At 34.9% G+C, this 16,897-nt stretch overlaps 1 protein-coding gene across 6 annotated transcripts in view; it reads left to right on the forward strand.

Annotated features, from left to right (window-relative positions):
• ARID4B (AT-rich interaction domain 4B) overlaps positions 1–16,897 on the forward strand; it is a 130,128-nt gene that overhangs the window by 79,248 nt on the left and 33,983 nt on the right. For 3 of the 6 annotated variants that reach the window (XM_059054609.2, XM_067025691.1, XM_059054608.2), the window contains exons 10-17: positions 971–1,047; positions 2,456–2,610; positions 5,798–5,870; positions 8,214–8,308; positions 9,353–9,450; positions 10,202–10,445; positions 10,749–10,924; positions 15,055–15,306. In XM_059054609.2, the coding sequence (XP_058910592.1) occupies positions 971–1,047; positions 2,456–2,610; positions 5,798–5,870; positions 8,214–8,308; positions 9,353–9,450; positions 10,202–10,445; positions 10,749–10,924; positions 15,055–15,306 (1,170 nt within the window). The remainder of the gene's footprint in view (positions 1–970; positions 1,048–2,455; positions 2,611–5,797; positions 5,871–8,213; positions 8,309–9,352; positions 9,451–10,201; positions 10,446–10,748; positions 10,925–15,054; positions 15,307–16,897) is intronic. The other 3 variants (XM_067025689.1, XM_059054610.2, XM_067025690.1) reach the window with 2 other exon arrangements.

The following is a 16,897-nucleotide window of genomic DNA, read 5'->3' on the forward strand; positions in this document are numbered from 1 at the left end:
TGTGTGATAATGATATGGTTATATTTTAAAAAGAATTTTCTTTTAAAGCTCTGTAATGAAATATTACAAATTAAATTATATAATAATGTCTGGGATTTGCTTCAAAATAATCCAGTTGGGGTGGGAGAAGGTAGGTAGGGGTATAAATGAAACAGTGACTCTGAGTTAATGATTATTGTAGTTGGGTAATGGATATGGGGGAGTTCATTATACTGTTCTGTCTACTTTTGTATATATTTGAAATTTTTAAATAAAAAGTTTAAAAAAGCAGGCTGAAAAATGTATTTGGAATAGTTTTTAGGCTTTTGTGGGTTGGTCGAGACAAACCAAGTGCAGAAAAGATGAATGATGATTTATTAGTGTAAAATAGGAAATATATGTGATGTATATGATAGAATAAACCTCTCCCAGTTGCTTGCATCCAGCGCCTCCTTATGGTTGCTAAGTTCCATGAAAAACCTTAAATTGTATATTAGAAGTTTGCTTGTGAACCTAGAATTCAGTTAAGAAAAAACTGTTAAAAGAACATTTTACATTATAAAATAGTACATGTTCTTCCAGTCTTAAATTTAGTAATTTCTTGTGCTTATCCTAAGATGATGGCCAATTCTTGCCATTTAACTTATTTTTTATTGGATTGATGCATTCTGCTATCCAGACATTTTAATTTATTATTTTCAGTGTTTCAGTATTTTTAGTATTGCATTTAGCTAAGTCCTCTGATATTTGAGAATACATTGTTGTTTATAAAACATCTCTTAAGGTGGGGTCCTTCTGTAGATGATTACATATTTTAACATCCTACTTAGCATTTTATTTGGGACTTGCAACCCTGTATGCAATCATTTTCATTGTAAATGTCAGTATTCCCATGTTTTCAGTATCTTTCTGTGGTAGGTAATTAGACTCTTAATTAACCTCTGTTGTATTTTTGTGGGTTTTTTCCTTTAAAATTAAAAAAATAATATAGTTCTTCAGTACCAAGAAAGGATGTCCATGAAATTACTAGTGATGCTGCACCAAAGCCTGATGCTGTATTAAAACAAGGTAAGGATAATCTTGGAACAAATTATAGTTAATTTAAAAACTGATGGGGCTTCCCTGGTGGCACAGTGGTTGAGAGTCCGCCTGCCGATGCAGGGGACACGGGTTCGTGCCCCGGTCCGGGAAGATCCCACATGCCGTGGAGCGGCTGGCCCCGTGAGCCATGGCCACTGAGCCTGCGCGTCCGGAGCCTGTGCTCCGCAACGGGAGAGGCCACAGCAGTGAGAGGCCCGCGTACCGCAAAAAACAACAAGAACAACAAAATAAATAAAATAAAAACTGATGGGGAATTCCCTGGCGGTCTAGTGGTTAGGACTCTGAAGCTTTCACTGCTGGGGTCCGGGTTCAATCCCTGGTTGGGGAACTAAGATCCTGCAAGTTGCATGGCATGGCCAAAAAAAAAAAAAAAAAAGTAAAAAGTATTTCTGAAGATTAAATATTCTTTTGGTCTTAAAATTGTTTTTAAGTCTTTAAAGTTATATTTGGTTCTAAGTGACTTATACTTTTGTAAACCCACGTGCCTTTTGTTATCATAGGTATTCTTTTTCTTCTTTTTAGCTTATAGTTGGGACAATAATCTAAACATGGGAAAGAACAATATTATCAGCTGTTACTGTAGTCTGGCTTTTGCCTAGTAAATAAAATATTAGTTCCTGAGGATGGTAGAAACAGGAATCAAAGTAACTTTGATTTGGCATTTCTTATAACCATAGTTATATTTTATTAAGGAATACGTGATAATTGCATCGCTTACTTGATTTTTAGCATTGTAAATAGCTGTTTATTTTTTCTTTGCCCGTGTTCACTGAATCAAATAGTATGCTGTGTTAGACTGGTTAAAAATCATCAAGAATTTATGGTTTAGAATTTATTTTCCTGTATTATTAAGTGAGAATAACTGTCTAGCTAATTTTAGTTTAAGCTGATTGTTAATATAATTTTAATTCAGGCTTAACAAAAAATGTAGAGGACATATTTATAGTATATTTTCAGGTATTGTGTGTTATTACAGTGACTCTGTGCCTGGTATATAATACTGTTTAATAATCTTTTTTTTGATAAAATGATTAAAGATTTACCTATCTTAAAGTGTTTTTTACCAGACACTGTTAATTTTCATTTAAAAGAAGAAAACTGCCCCTTTTCTCTTGTCTTTGTTTGAACCTAAGTCACCTTCAAATGGTTACAGTTTTGCCATCTATAAAATGGGTGCCTAATGCCTAAGAGTGTTAAGATTAAATGAGTTGCTGCATGGAAAAGCAGTTAGCACAGTGCCTAGCTCATAGCAAACACTTCATAAATGTCAGTGGTGGCAGCACAGTAGTTTTTTATTTCTTTATCCTGTTAGTATTTTTAGACAAATCAGTTGTCTTAATTTCTCCAGTTGATATAGTTTATGGTCTTTTTCCAGCCTTTGATCAGGCACTTGAATTTCACAAAAGTAGAACTATTCCTGCTAACTGGAAGACTGAATTGAAAGAAGATAGTTCTAGCAGTGAAGCAGAGGAAGAAGAGGAAGAGGAAGATGATGAAAAAGCAAAGGAGGATAACAGCAGTGAAGAGGAGGTGAGTAAACATAGTTAATGCCTTTTCAAATGAAGGACACGTTTCCTTTGTGAGTTGGGATTTGGCTAAAGTCATTAATCACTTAAATATTTTTAGCATTAGAAGTATTTCATAATACAGTTGTACTTGTGATATCATAATCAAGTAGTTTGCTTGCTTACCTTAAAACAGAAATATGGTCTTGTGAAATTAAAAATATTAAGTATAGTTATCTCAGTAACCTCAAAAATATTTCTTAATCTTTAGTCCATAATGTATGTGTCAAATCAGTGTTGTACACCTGAAATTAATATAGTATTGTATGTCATCTATACTTCAATTAAAAAAATAAAAAGGGAAAAAAATGTTTCTTAATCTTGCTGTGCTTTTTGTTTATCAGATGGTTAAGGAAATCCCTACCTAATATAGGAAAACTCTACTTTCATATGCTTTTTACCATGATGTAGACAGCTGTCACCTCATAGTATGTTTACATCTGCATATTTTATTAAAATACCTAGTAAAGTATAAAATGTGTCTTCCATCTAGTTTTAAGGGACTAAATAGCAAAAAAAGCAAAGGTTAATATCTCTTTGATTCAGAGAATCTTAAATGACTTTATCTAATACAACTGGGTAGATAGTTCTAATTAGATCATAAGTAAGACATCTGTCAATTTATATGGATCAAGGAGCTAAATTTAGATTTTATTGTAGCTGTTACTTTAGGTCTAGCAATGACAAGTACCAGGAAAAGATGCTCATAATACTACTGGTGACATTGCACCACTGTGCTCTTTAATGGTTTGTTGGACAACTTTATCAAAGTTATTGGGGGAATGGTGCAGACAGTGAAGCTGCAATACGTGGCCATGAAGTGAATTGTATTTAATGTTTTTAGGAAACAAAGATAAGTTAAAATGTAATATTTTAGGTAAGTTATAAAATTCTGCTCTTTAACTGTAGTAAGCAACTAGTAATGAAATAGGATTGTTTTAGAGTTTATGTTTTATAATATAGTGATCTATGACAGTGTGTAGTCTAAAAGTTTCGCAGGCTTCAGTCTCCTTCCCCACTGCCTTCTATTTAAAATGCTCGGAGCCATCAGTTCCTTGCTTAAAACCTCTGCAGTTGCTTCTTATCACTCTGAAAATCAAGCTTCACTCTTAGAAACTCCCTTTGTAGTCCCACCCCTGCCTTTTTTTTATATTACTTCTCTTGGTATACCCTCCTACTTTTTCGGGGTTGGGGAGGGAGTGAGGGGTTGCTGCGTGGTGCAACTTGCGGGATCTTAGTTCCCTGACCAGGGATTGAACCCAGGCCACAGAAGTGAATGTGCTGAGTCCTAACCACTGGACCGCCAGGGAACTAACTCCCTACCCTTCTACTTATGAACATTCTGTTGCAGCAACATCAAATCACATACCTTGTTTCTACTCACCTCTGCACAAACCAATACCTCTGCCTACAGTGCCAACCCCCCACCATCAGCCTGATACAGTCCTGTTTGGTTTTTTAAATCCTACTGACATGTCCCCTCTGTAAAGGGAAACCTTCTGAGAACTATCACCTTCCTCACCCTAGGAAAAGTTAATCACTCGATTAGCTAATCTAAACTACTACTATTCCGTGTAGAAATTTTTGCCTACATATATACGTGTACATACATATGTACATATATTTATTTTTGATTTGTTGTCTCTCCTACTAATCTGTAAGCTCCTCAATGGTAGGGACTCTGTCTTACTTGTACTCTGTCTGTCATAGTGTATGACATGTAACAGATGATCAATAAGTATTAGTTACCAAAACTTCTATCGCTTAGATTTATGTTTTACAAATCTTTTTGTAAAAGCAGATCTGGTTTCCAGTTTAAACTTTTTTATTTAAGTTAAATACAAACTTCATTTAAATTTTATTGCAACAGGAATACATTTGACAGTTTATGTAAGTCAGATATTGTATCTTGGGGGCATTTAAGATAATATATAGAAAATGGATTTCCTTAGAGTTACATCTGACTACCTTACCACAATCCAGTGTATGTGGACCATGTTTAAGTTGAGAAGTACAGATTTATCTTGAGCAAACTAATAATTGTCATTGATTCTTCTCTTCCCAGTTAGCAAGAATAGTTTATCAACATGAGTTTTTGTTGTTTTAACTTCCTTCCTTTTTTCTGCTAGCTTATAAAATACAGAGGCAAATCTCACTCAAACAGTGGCTTTAGGCTCATGATTTTTAAAATTAAAATGATTTATTTAGACTACCAGTTGAAAAGTATGCTCCTGACTTTTACTGTTAGGAATACATTTGTTTCAGCCAGAGTAACTGTAAAACCTAGGTGTATATTTTGAATCACTTCCTCTGCAGTTACTGCTGATCATGTTCTGTAATGTCAGGTGTCATTGCTTTTTTCTCTTTTATTTGACTCAGCACCTTGCAGAGTGCCTGCACTTACCGGTGCGCATTAAATGATGGTTGAATGGCTTGATAGTCACTGAATTGATGAGTTCCTCCATCTCACCTACTACCCTGCTCCTTGCAGGTTGCTTCAGGACCAGCTCCCTACTGCCACAGCCCCTGGCCACAGCAGCGAGAAGCTAGTCCCTCCCTTGTAATTGATAAATCGGGGAGCTATTTTATTACTTGAAGATTTCCCTAAGTCTGAATCTTCAGGTATTGTAGATCAAGTTTGTTCCCCACTTTACTGATTTTATAAGCTCGAAGCACTATACAGTGGGGCCGTATATAATGAAGGATAATTGTAGTCGCAGTTAATGGGGCCCATACTTGTTCAGTTCCTTGAGGAGCAATAATAGAGTTAGTTTTGATGGTAAACCCTGACCCAATTTAATATAAGTGAGAGTAGGTCTTCTTGAGCCTAAGACCTAGTCCTATGAAGAACTAGATCTCTGATCTGGTAAAAAGTTCATGAATCATTTTGCTGGTCTCATTTCTCATATGAGCATTTACATTTGGAATTGTCACTATTGAGATAACCTTTTAGGACATATTTCTCTGTAAAGCATAAAATGTCTAGGCTTAAAGGTTTTGAATAGCTTAGTGTTAAGAAATAATGTTAATTTGGTAAAAAAACCTTTGAAATATTCTAGTGTTAGTCTTTGCTGTTGGTAGGAAATCTACTTGTGTTAGTAAAATGCTTAACTGAGAAAAATAATATTCTATTCTTCTGTGACTAAAATTAGGAAGAAATAGAACCATTTCCAGAGGAAAGGGAGAACTTTCTTCAACAGTTGTACAAATTTATGGAAGATAGAGGTGAGTGTTTTTTCTTTTATTCATCATTAATATAGGTATCAGATAATTAATATCTTAAAATAAGAATTCTGTTTATTAAGCTGCATGTCACTGATAATCATGGCTGTCTTTTTGATTTCTAATCACCAGCATCCTAGTATGGTATCTGTCACATAGGAAGTGGAATGTGGAATTTTTCAGTATTTTGATGTATATTATGGCCGTGGACCCATAAATTACTGTATTCTGTTCTGTCTGTCCCCCTACCCATTTATGGGACACCCCTCCAAAGAACTCTTACAGTAGGAAACAGTAGCAGAATGGGAATCAGAGTACCATTTTATTTGAGCCTACATACATGCCTGTAGAAAAGCCTCTTCTCTAAAATCACTGTTTGTTATTCCCAGCATGTGTGTATGTTTGTGTATGTGAGTGTGAGAGAGAGAGAGAGAGAGGGAACACACATTCTAAGATGGGCCTTATAAGTCTTCTTATAACCCAGCCATATAGAACTAAGAACAGAATTAAACCATCCATAGAGAAAGGTGACCAAGTCTCAAGGTGAGCCTGGGCTTAACTTATCGAATCTGCTTTTTTTTTTCCGTTATGCGGGCCTCTCACTGTTGTGGCCTCTCCCATTGCTGAGCACAGGCTCCGGACGCGCAGGCTTAGCGGCCACGGCTCACGGGCCCAGCCGCTCCGCGGCATGTGGGATCTTCCCGGACCGGGACATGAACTCGTGTCCCCTGCATCGGCAAGCGGGCTCTTAACCACTGCGCCACGCCCCGAATCTGCTTTTGTGGTTTAAGAAATACGAGCATTGGGGGAAAGAGGAATGGGTACCTAACAATAACTTTTAATTTGCAGTGATGACCTAGTCCACCAATAACTATGGCCCTGTTACTCTCTTGCTTATCTGCTGTTCTGAGTATAGTTTCTCCTTTCCTGGGAAGATGCTAGAAAAGGAGTGGTGAGAGGCAGAAAGCTTTCTAGCTTGAGGAGAAGGACAGAATGAATGAATAATACTTAAAAGTGCTACTGTGCTCTGTGAATTAATTTTTTTTAATCCAGTTTTGTACTGTTGATGAGTAGAAGCTGGCTTGGTCTTCTTTTTGCTCTCATAAATCATAGTGGCTACTACAATGTGGGTATCTTTTTATTCTTCAATATAAAATGTCCTTGATTCCTATATTGTTTATGTGTATGAATGGAGGCTTGTCCTAAGAAGGCAGGCTATTTCTTAAGCTTTTTTGTGTAAGGTAAATAAAAAAGTAAAGAAAATGAATAAAATCTAATACTAGAAAAGAGTGAAAAATGTGATTATGCCAGTCGTATTTTTTTTGGAAAGGGCAGTAGGTTGTGTATCTCTATCCTGTTGTTTTCTCTACATCCTAACAGTTTGATAGTTTTAGTGTCCTTCTCCTACATTTTCACATGTTAGAATAAACAACACTATAGCTTTATTCTAGAATTCTTCTTTTTTTTTTTTTTTTTTTTTTTGTGGTACAAGGACGGGCCTCTCACTGCTGTGGCCTCTCCCGTTGCGGAGCACAGGCTCCGGACGCGCAGGCTCAGCGGCCATGGCTCACGGGCCCAGCTGCTCCACGGCATGTGGGATCTTCCAGGACCGGGGCACGAACCCTCGTCCCCTGCATCGGCAGGTGGACTCTCAACCACTGTGCCACCAGGGAAGCCCCTAGAATTATTCTTTTTTTTTTTTTTTTTTTTTTTTTTTTTGTGGTACGCGGGCCTCTCACTGTTGTGGCCTCTCCCGTTGTGGAGCGCAGGCTCCGGACGCACAGGCTCAGCGGCCATGGCTCACGGGCCCAGACGCTCCGCGGCATGTGGGATCTTCCCGGACCGGGGCACGAACCCGTGTCCCCTGCATCGGCAGGCGGACTCTCAACCACTGCGCCACCAGGGAAGCCCCTATTCTTTAGAATAGTAGAAAATTAGTAAAATACAAAGGAAGTATCATAAAGATAACTCTCATTGTGATGCAGTTGCCCATCAATTATCTCAACACTTTTTTCAGTTCTACCAAACCTTGTTACCCTGATTTTTAAAAATTTTTGTTGGTATTTTATTTTGCTTCACTTAGTATTTATTCTTTTGCTCATCAGGGGAATGAAAGTTGAATGAAATCATATAAATAAGGTTTCAAAACTCTGATACAGGAAAAAAGTTTTTTAATGAAATGGGGTTAAGTAGTAGGTATCATGTTTTTTATTAACAAGGGATTTTTTTTCTCATGTATTATACACACTTTGCACTATGTATATTTGGTGGTAATGTTTGAATCTTTTCAGAGTTTAAGTTAAAAATGTAGCATGTTTCTAATATATTTCGTGTTTCCTTTAATAGGCACACCCATTAACAAGCGACCTGTACTTGGATATCGAAATTTGAATCTCTTTAAGTTATTCAGACTTGTACACAAACTTGGAGGATTTGATAATGTAAGTATTATGATCAAAAGTGAAACATGTTTTTCATACATGTTTTCTCATCTAAAAATTATCTAAAATTGTCTATTAATAAAAACCTAAGAATAAAAGGAAAAGAAAATGGAGAGTACAAGTTAGAAACAGCTAGCTTCCTGAGTCCAAATTTAAATTTAATTAAAGATTTTTAAAAATGAGCTTTCTGATTTACTGTTAAATTTGTCAAACTTCCATAAACTACCTGAGTTATAACACAGCCATATTAGTGGAAATTCTTTCTCTGTCTCATCTCCATTAGACTGTAAGGTCATTGAGAGGAGGGATCTGTCTTAATATTCTTTATATCCTTAATCTCTGCCACTGTGCCTTATATATGTAGAAAACATTATTTGCATATATATGCAGAAGATCTTTGTTGAACTGAAGAAATTATCTTAAGGTTGCCATGATGTATGGTGCCCATCCAGTTAAGACTACTCTGGAGGAAAAAAAAGTGTTCTGCATTACTAAGATTCATAAAATTGCTTTGATTTATTAGCTTACATATTTTATGGGAAATCATACATCATTAAAACTTTTTATCTCTGTCTTTTCATTAAGATTTTGATTTAGCAATGTGGATGTTTTCTTATTTATTATATATAGCAGGGTTTCTTTAAAAGTCAAATGGGGACTGCTTGGCAGTCCAGTGGTTAAGACTCCGTGCTTCCATTGCAGGGGGCGCAGGTTTGATCCCTGGTTGGAGAAGTGGGGTCCTGCATGCCGTGCCGCGTGGCCAAAAAAAAAAAAGTCAGATAGCCTAGTATTTCAACATTTGTAATTCTCTGAGATTTGTTAGAATACCAAAACTTACTTTAAAACATTGTTGTAAACCAGATATTTGATTTAAAATTTATCAAGATTGATATTTTTCATTCCTTGAGACTGGAACCAACAAATATAGGAATATTTGTGTGTATACACACACACACACACACATACACATATATATATAGTATTTATCAAACTTTTATCACATTCCCCCCTTTTAATTTGGGAGTTTTCATTTCACTTTGTTAGATTGAAAGTGGAGCTGTTTGGAAACAAGTCTACCAAGATCTTGGAATCCCTGTCTTAAATTCAGCGGCAGGATACAATGTTAAATGTGCTTATAAAAAGTAAGTAGGTGTACTTGATATAGCTATATTCAATATTTTACCTAGAAAGCAGTATGGAATTTACCATATAACTGAGGCTAGTAATTTCTTCTAAGAAGAAATCAAGAAAGTTTTACTAGAGTAATCACTCTATAACAGCGTCTTATAGAGTGTATTCCATGAATACTAGATCTGTGAGAGTGTCTGTGAAGAAAGTTTTTCTGGCCACGTAAATTTGTAAAGTATGTGTAGAAGTTAAAATGCCAAAGTTTTAAAGTCAAATAAACCCAGGTTCGAGTCCTGGTTCTGCCGGTTATTTGCTTTTTTGTGGCCTTGGACCATTTATTTGTTCTCTCAAGCCTCAATTTCTTCTTTTTAAATGAGATGATACTATTCTCCTCATAGGATTACTCTGATGAGTTAAATTTTACATGCACTCTGAGGTCCAGTGCCTGGCATATAAGAATTGCTCAACAAATAGATGCTATTACTAATTCTTCTAATAGCTACTGTTGTTACAATTACTACATTTAAGAGGATGACTGTCTTTTCACTTTTAGCATCTTTTTTTAATGAATTTATTTTTCTTTGAAAAATGTTTCTGTTTGAGTAAAAAAATTGGGAAGAACTAAACTATAATAAATTTGAATATTAACATAGCTCAATATCTGAGCACTTAAACAGGAGAAATGAACACATATTTTAAGAACTACAACTCTACAATAACATTTCAAAATGTTTTCCCAAATGTAACTTCTTTTCATATTTCCAGATACTTATATGGTTTTGAGGAGTACTGTAGGTCGGCCAATATTGAATTTCAGATGGCATTGCCAGAGAAAGTTGTTAACAAGCCTTGTAAGGAGTGTGAAAATGTAAAAGAAATAAAAGTTAAGGAAGAAAATGAGCCAGAAATCAAAGAAATAAAGATTGAAGAGGAGGAGAATGTAATACCAAAAGAAGAAAAGCCTACTGAAGAGGGTATTGAAAGAAAGGAAAATATTCAGCCCTCTCTGGTAAATAGGATACTGTTGATAGTCCTTTGCCTTCTTTGGTGCATTTTCTACATCCTCTGTAAAGACTACATAGTTAATTTATTATATAATTTTATACTTATTGTTCAGGCACTTTCTTTATTAAGTGCTATTTTTGTGTTTAAAATAGCTGTAAGCTATTTTTGCGTAGTGTTTTAGGAGTTTCTTAAAATAACTTTCTCAATATTAGTATTCATTGGTACCTCCTTTTGCTAACAATTAGATAATGGAATTAGGTTGACAATTTTTACTTTTGTTGGTATAGTTCCTCTGATCTTTTTCTAGGGAAGTAAAAAGAATTTATCAGAATCTATACCTACACAGTCTGATCAGGAAAAAGAGGTTAATGTGAAAAAAACAGAAGAAAATGAAAATCTGGAAGATAAAGATGATGAGACAACTGGGGTAGATGAATCCCTCAGCATAAAGGTAGAAGCTGAAGAAGAAAAAGCAAAATCTGGGTAAGAAATTTGTTTTTGGTTAAGATGCATTTTGGCTGAATGAATTCTTATAATTTTCTCTTTGTATGTGTGTGTGTGTATGTATGAATCTAAATTTGACAAAATAAATGAGTGATTTAAATTTGCATTTATTATGTAAATAGTATTTGCCTCCTTCAGAGACCCTACTAATGCAAATTTGTAGCAAAAGATCATATTTTTGATCCATTATTCTTGCTCTCATCATGGAAATTTATGAAATTTTGAGCTAGAGAAAAGCACTTCTTACCGCCTTAACCTCTGCTGGATAACCAGATAATATAAATTTGGGAAGATGGCCTTCTCCAGTGTTTTTTGTAGATGGTATGTTGGCTCTAGATTTTGAGAATTGTAACCATTTTTTAAGCAAAAAATAAGAATGGAAAAGTGCTAGTAATTAGTTTTTTAAAAGCTAGAATTGTTATGTTGTGTTTTATGTGATAGTAGCATTTACTTGTTTTGGTCAGTTTGGGATAATGAATTATTTAGCAATGTACTCTCTGTACTGACAGTGGACCCCTGGATTTTATAGGTGATCTTTGGCATCTGGTTTTGTGTCTGAGGTTTAAAAAACCTAAATATTCCCATTGTTAGTGGTTCTTTTAAATAAGTACAACCAAATATTTTTTTGATCATTTTCGTATTTTTCTGAAATTTGGCCACAGCATACAGACAAGCAGGGAAGAGAAAAAAACCATGCTTAGGTGAATATAGTAAAAGGTGTTTATTATACTTCATAATATATATATATCTGTGTGTACAAATGTGTATTTCAAGTATTCCTTACTGATATTGGAAATTATTTCAACTATTAAGAAACTTACTAAGTATTCAGCTCTTTGCCTAAAATCTCTGCTCATTTTAGTGTTCTTCTGAAATTTTGGCCACAACATGCAAATATACATGAAAAAATGAAACAAAACTGGGTTTAGATGAATATAGTATAAGTGTTTGTTCATTTTATGTGGCTATATTTCTGTGTGTGTTAAATGTATATTTGAAGTACTCTTGCTGCTACTTGGAGACTGTTTTAACTATTAAGAAATTTAGTAAGGATTCAGCTTTTTGTTGAATTTTTAAATACATAGACATTTCCAGAGCATCTACTGTGTGGAAAGCCCTGTGATTAGCCTGTATTTTCTCTTTGTTACTGATAGTTATCTTAAATTTTCGAGGTGGTACTTCAGCTTATTTTATGGTATAAACTATATTTTGCAGATTTTAAAAAATCTTTCAACTATATGGCCTTTTTATTTACCACAGATATTTATAAATGTATCATACAACAAACTGAACTTTTCCTGTTGTGACTGCTTTAGAAGCATTATGGGTTCTTTAGAAGCTTTATGGGTTAGAAATGTCCAAAATTGATCTCTGAATTTCATTAGATAAGTGCAATAGAAACTTTTATAATTGTAAAGAATTAATGTATAAGTATTTTTCTAGTATATAAACTTTCTCTAAGTAATTAGCTGCTACCAAGAACTTTCAGTGTCCTTCCCTCGTAGTCCAGGTATGGGAGAGTAAATCATTTAATTTATGTAAAACGTCTGGTTCAGTGCCTGGCCCATAATAGGTACTAATAAATCGAAGTAGTTTTTTTGTTTTTAATTTGTTCCATTGTAAATAAGGAATGTGACATCAAACTTGGGAAATTTGATATTTCTTTGTGAGTTTGGATGGAAAGTTCCTGGTCGATACATTTGGTGTCCCAAACTGTAGTTCTGTAAAAGCTAACTAATGGGGCGTGCATGCGTGCTTGTGTGTGTGTGTTGTGTTTGTGTGTATATATGTGTGTGTGATATATACATCAACTTAATTTTTTTAACCTATGTACTGGCTGCATTTTATACGTTGAAAGGCTCTCTTTCTTGGCATTCTGTGTTCTGTTTAGCTTAGTGCATTTACCTCTGATTTTGCCACTAAGAGGAGGAGGACGAGAATATTTGCTTTGGCTGATAACCAGTAATTGTGTTGTTTGCTTCTCTATAATTCAGTGTATTATTTGAGTGACTCCTATTTGCTTTGTGTCTGAGGTTGACATTAAATGAGAATTTTTAGTTTTTAATTTTTGACTGCTTTTTAAAATTAATACAGAATATTAGGTGTTTATTCCAGATTAAATAAAAGATTGTCTTTGCTACCACTTTAAGTCAGGTTGTGCTTGCTGTCATTGGCGTTTTACCAGTTGTATTCAGTGCATTACATAATGTAAGATACAGTTTAGAGTTAGTTTTCGTTTTAAAAATTGTAGACTTTTAATCTCTCATATATCTTTTATCTCCTTTATGATGATTCTGAGGTGCATGATCAGTCTCTGTTGTAGCCGCCAGAATACACTTCCTTTTCTCCCTGATGTGCAGCAATACACTTTCATGATTTAAACAAGTAGTGTTCTTTCCAAAAAAAGTCTTAACTGTTTTAATTTTATATATGTATACTACATATATAGTATATACAAATCATTTGCTTAAAGTTGTTAATAATAGTTTATCATCCGTAACACCCTTTCTGATAATTTCTTAGATATTTCAGCCTTACTAATAAGTTTTTCTTCATTATAGAAATGTTAATATATTTTCAGTAAGAGTTCATATTTTTTATCTTAGATTACAGCTGGATTCATTTAATTTTATTTATTTATTTGCGGTACGCGGGCCTCTCTCACTGTTGTGGCCTCTCCCGCTGCGGAGCACAGGCTCCGGACGCACAGGCTCAGTGGCCATGGCTCACGGGCCCAGCTGCTCCGCCACATGTGGGATCTTCCCAGACCGGGGCACGAATCCGTGTCCCCCGCATCGGCAGGTGGACTCTCAACCACTGTGCCACCAGGGAAGCCCTCATTTAATTTTTTAAGTGCCTATTTATTTGACTGTAAATGAGTCTTTAAAATAGGATTAGTTCTTAAGGATCTTTGTAGACTCTGTGATGTGTTTCAGAGAAAATTGGCTCATTTGGTACTTTAGCATATAAGAATATAAAACTAAAGTTATCAGTGGAGGAAGACTTCTTATATAAATATTAATAGCCATTAACTTTTAAAGCTTAATTAAGTTGTCTTGTAGTTCTGTTTTATGACATTTATTCATTTGTCAGCTGTAAAGTGATGGATTCTTTTTGAGAGAAAACTGTTGTAATAAGTATAGACATATTGCAGAGCAAATTAAAACTAAATATAGTCCAGAATTTCCTATTAAAATTTATTTATTTTTTGTAAATCTAGTGCCTGGAAGGATTTATAATTTAAGATTTTCTCCAATTTGTTGAATACAGATTTGTGGCTAATATAAAATGAATATGAATGCTCAGCTTTAGAAGGTGCATGATACTGAGAAGACCAGAATGGTTTGCATTGCTGCTTCTAGAATGCAAATGACTTTTAGTTTCATATTATTTGGAATTGGCCTCTCATATACCTATTTCTTCAGAACTTTAAAGTTGAGAGAATTGGTAGAAGAGGACTTGCAGTAAATATGTGTTAAAGAGAGCAGAAATTGTGTTGAAGTTTAGAAGAATAGAAAGAAAAAACCTGATGTGATAGTAATATGAAGTTAGTAGGATATTCCTGTGAAAGGTAAAGTAATATTTCATTTAGTATAACTTTTGAAAATTTAGTTGGAATTATTTTTTAAAGTTATTAAGACTAGCCATTTGGCTAGTAAAAAGTTTTGTTTAAACATCCTGAGGTTGGAAATATTTGAATGAAAAATAATTTTTAGTCAGAAAATGGCTATAAGGTGTGATGATTTTTGTTTTTGTCAACTGAGATGTAAAACACTTTTACAATAAAACATGACAAAAATGTTACATTCGACCTTACTAGTTTCTTGCTATTCAACACAACTTCTATTCTTCTGGCTGTTGGACATTTTCTTTTAATGCACTTACTTTTCCGTTTTCATTTTCTCTGAATGTATCTTTCTGTAACCATCCATGGTCATCCTACACAGTTTTAGTTTTTAATATTAAATTGAAACTCAGAGAATATCATACACTTGGAACCTGCTGTTCCCGGAACAATCACAGCCACGATTTTTATCATTTTATGTGGTTTGGAACTGAAAAGCTTATGAAGTGTCTTTTATTAACTGCAATTTTTTAAACCTTTCAAGAGATGAAACGAATAAAGAGGAAGATGAAGAGGATGAAGAAGCAGAAGAGGAGGAGGAGGAGGAGGAAGAGGAGGAAGAGGATGACGACAGCAATGCAGAAGAGGAGTTTGAGTGCTATCCACCAGGCATGAAAGTCCAAGTGCGGTATGGACGAGGGAAAAATCAAAAAATGTATGAAGCTAGTATTAAAGATTCTGATGTCGAAGGTGGAGAGGTCCTTTACTTGGTGCATTACTGCGGATGGAATGTGAGGTAACTTGAGTTTTAGCTAGTGATTACTACCTAAAAACACTTGTAAAATAATTTCCTATTTTAATATTTAACGAATTACAGATTTAATAGTATTCTAATTGAGGGCACAGTATACCACACAAAAACCATGTAGTTTTGGCAAGTAAGTGCCTCACTCAGTGACTTCCTACTTGTTGTTTTCCGTAGTTCAAAGGTACCCTTAGTGTCTGGAAAACTGAAGTCTGTGTAGCTGATTTTTATGTTATGCATGTAGATTAATAGAGGCAACATTATTAGTGAAATGATAGAACAATTTCTTTAAAAGGTAAAAGGGCTTTGAGCTTCTTGATGTCTACCAAGCCAGTTAGCAGGCTTCTTGCTCTCTTGCATTTTCAGCCACCTTGCTGCAGTAACCTCTTCTTTGTAATCTTGTTTCTTTCCTTTAGTAGGCAGGGATTTTAAAGTTGTGATTTCTTAGGAAGCTTTAGCTATTTCAAGAAAGCCTTATCTCCTCATTAACAGCTCTTGCATTACAGCCTTGTTCACAAGCCTCCGAAATTAATTTTTATGTTTGCCACAGTATCGTTGAAATGGTATGAGCAAGTCTGCTTGACTGAAATAGAGTGCACGATCCGGCTGCTACTCACCTAGGGAACTGAGAGGCGAGACTGAATTTTCTTCTTGTACAAGTTTGCTTTGGTTTATCCAAAGAAATTTCATGTTTGAATTTTATGCAAAGTTGGCAAGGCAGTTTTGGGATCTGAGCATTTTGATATCCTTTAAGGAAAACCTTGTTTATTTTGGGATGTTTGATATATTTGAAGTAGCCTGTGATAGAGTTGTAGCCCTTGAAAAGGTAACCATCGAAGTTTTCAGTGGTAGTTTCACGGTGTGCCTAGTGTCTTCTTCAAGGAGGAATACAGTTCTCATGCTTTATATTTAAATTGTATTCTGTGGTTTGGGAAGTTTTTAAGGAAACATCATCACAAATGCTCAGTTTCTTAAAAATACACTCTGTTTCTTAAAAGTACCATTTGTGTTGTCCTTCTGCAGCAATAGGAAGCTCTAGAAGCATTATCTTCTGATTACCTTTCTTAATTTGAGAGAAGTGCAATTCTGATCCATTCTGAAGCTTGGAAGACAGTAGCAACATAAGTCATAAGGAAATGTTTAGGAGTTTTGTTTGGGACTTTTTCTTTATTATTTCTACCAAGAAGGTTAACAAAGTTTGGATTTTAAGAATGCCTGTCATCAGTATTGTCCTGATGAAACATAAGCTTTCCAGACACCTCTTTCAACGTCGTGTGTAATTTATCCTTCTGGCTGTTGGTTCTTCCGCTGCCGCTGCGGTGCATGATTTTCCTCACCTGAAGGGCTGACTATTAATGATCATGTTCAAAGGAAGATACTTGAGATCTCAGATAGAGCTGTTATCAGAATATTTTCCTGTTTTTGATGTTTAATCATTTTGATTTTACTAAATGATCTTACTAAATATAGAGGGAGTTCCACTTTGGCATAGGATGTAAATGTAAATGTTGAATATGTTAGTTTAAAGTGAGGAAGGAAAAATTGAATCAGCAAAAATTAATAATTACTAAGTAATGCCCAC

Source organism: Kogia breviceps, chromosome 2 (assembly GCF_026419965.1).
Source record: "Kogia breviceps isolate mKogBre1 chromosome 2, mKogBre1 haplotype 1, whole genome shotgun sequence".
NCBI lineage: Eukaryota > Metazoa > Chordata > Mammalia > Artiodactyla > Physeteridae > Kogia > Kogia breviceps.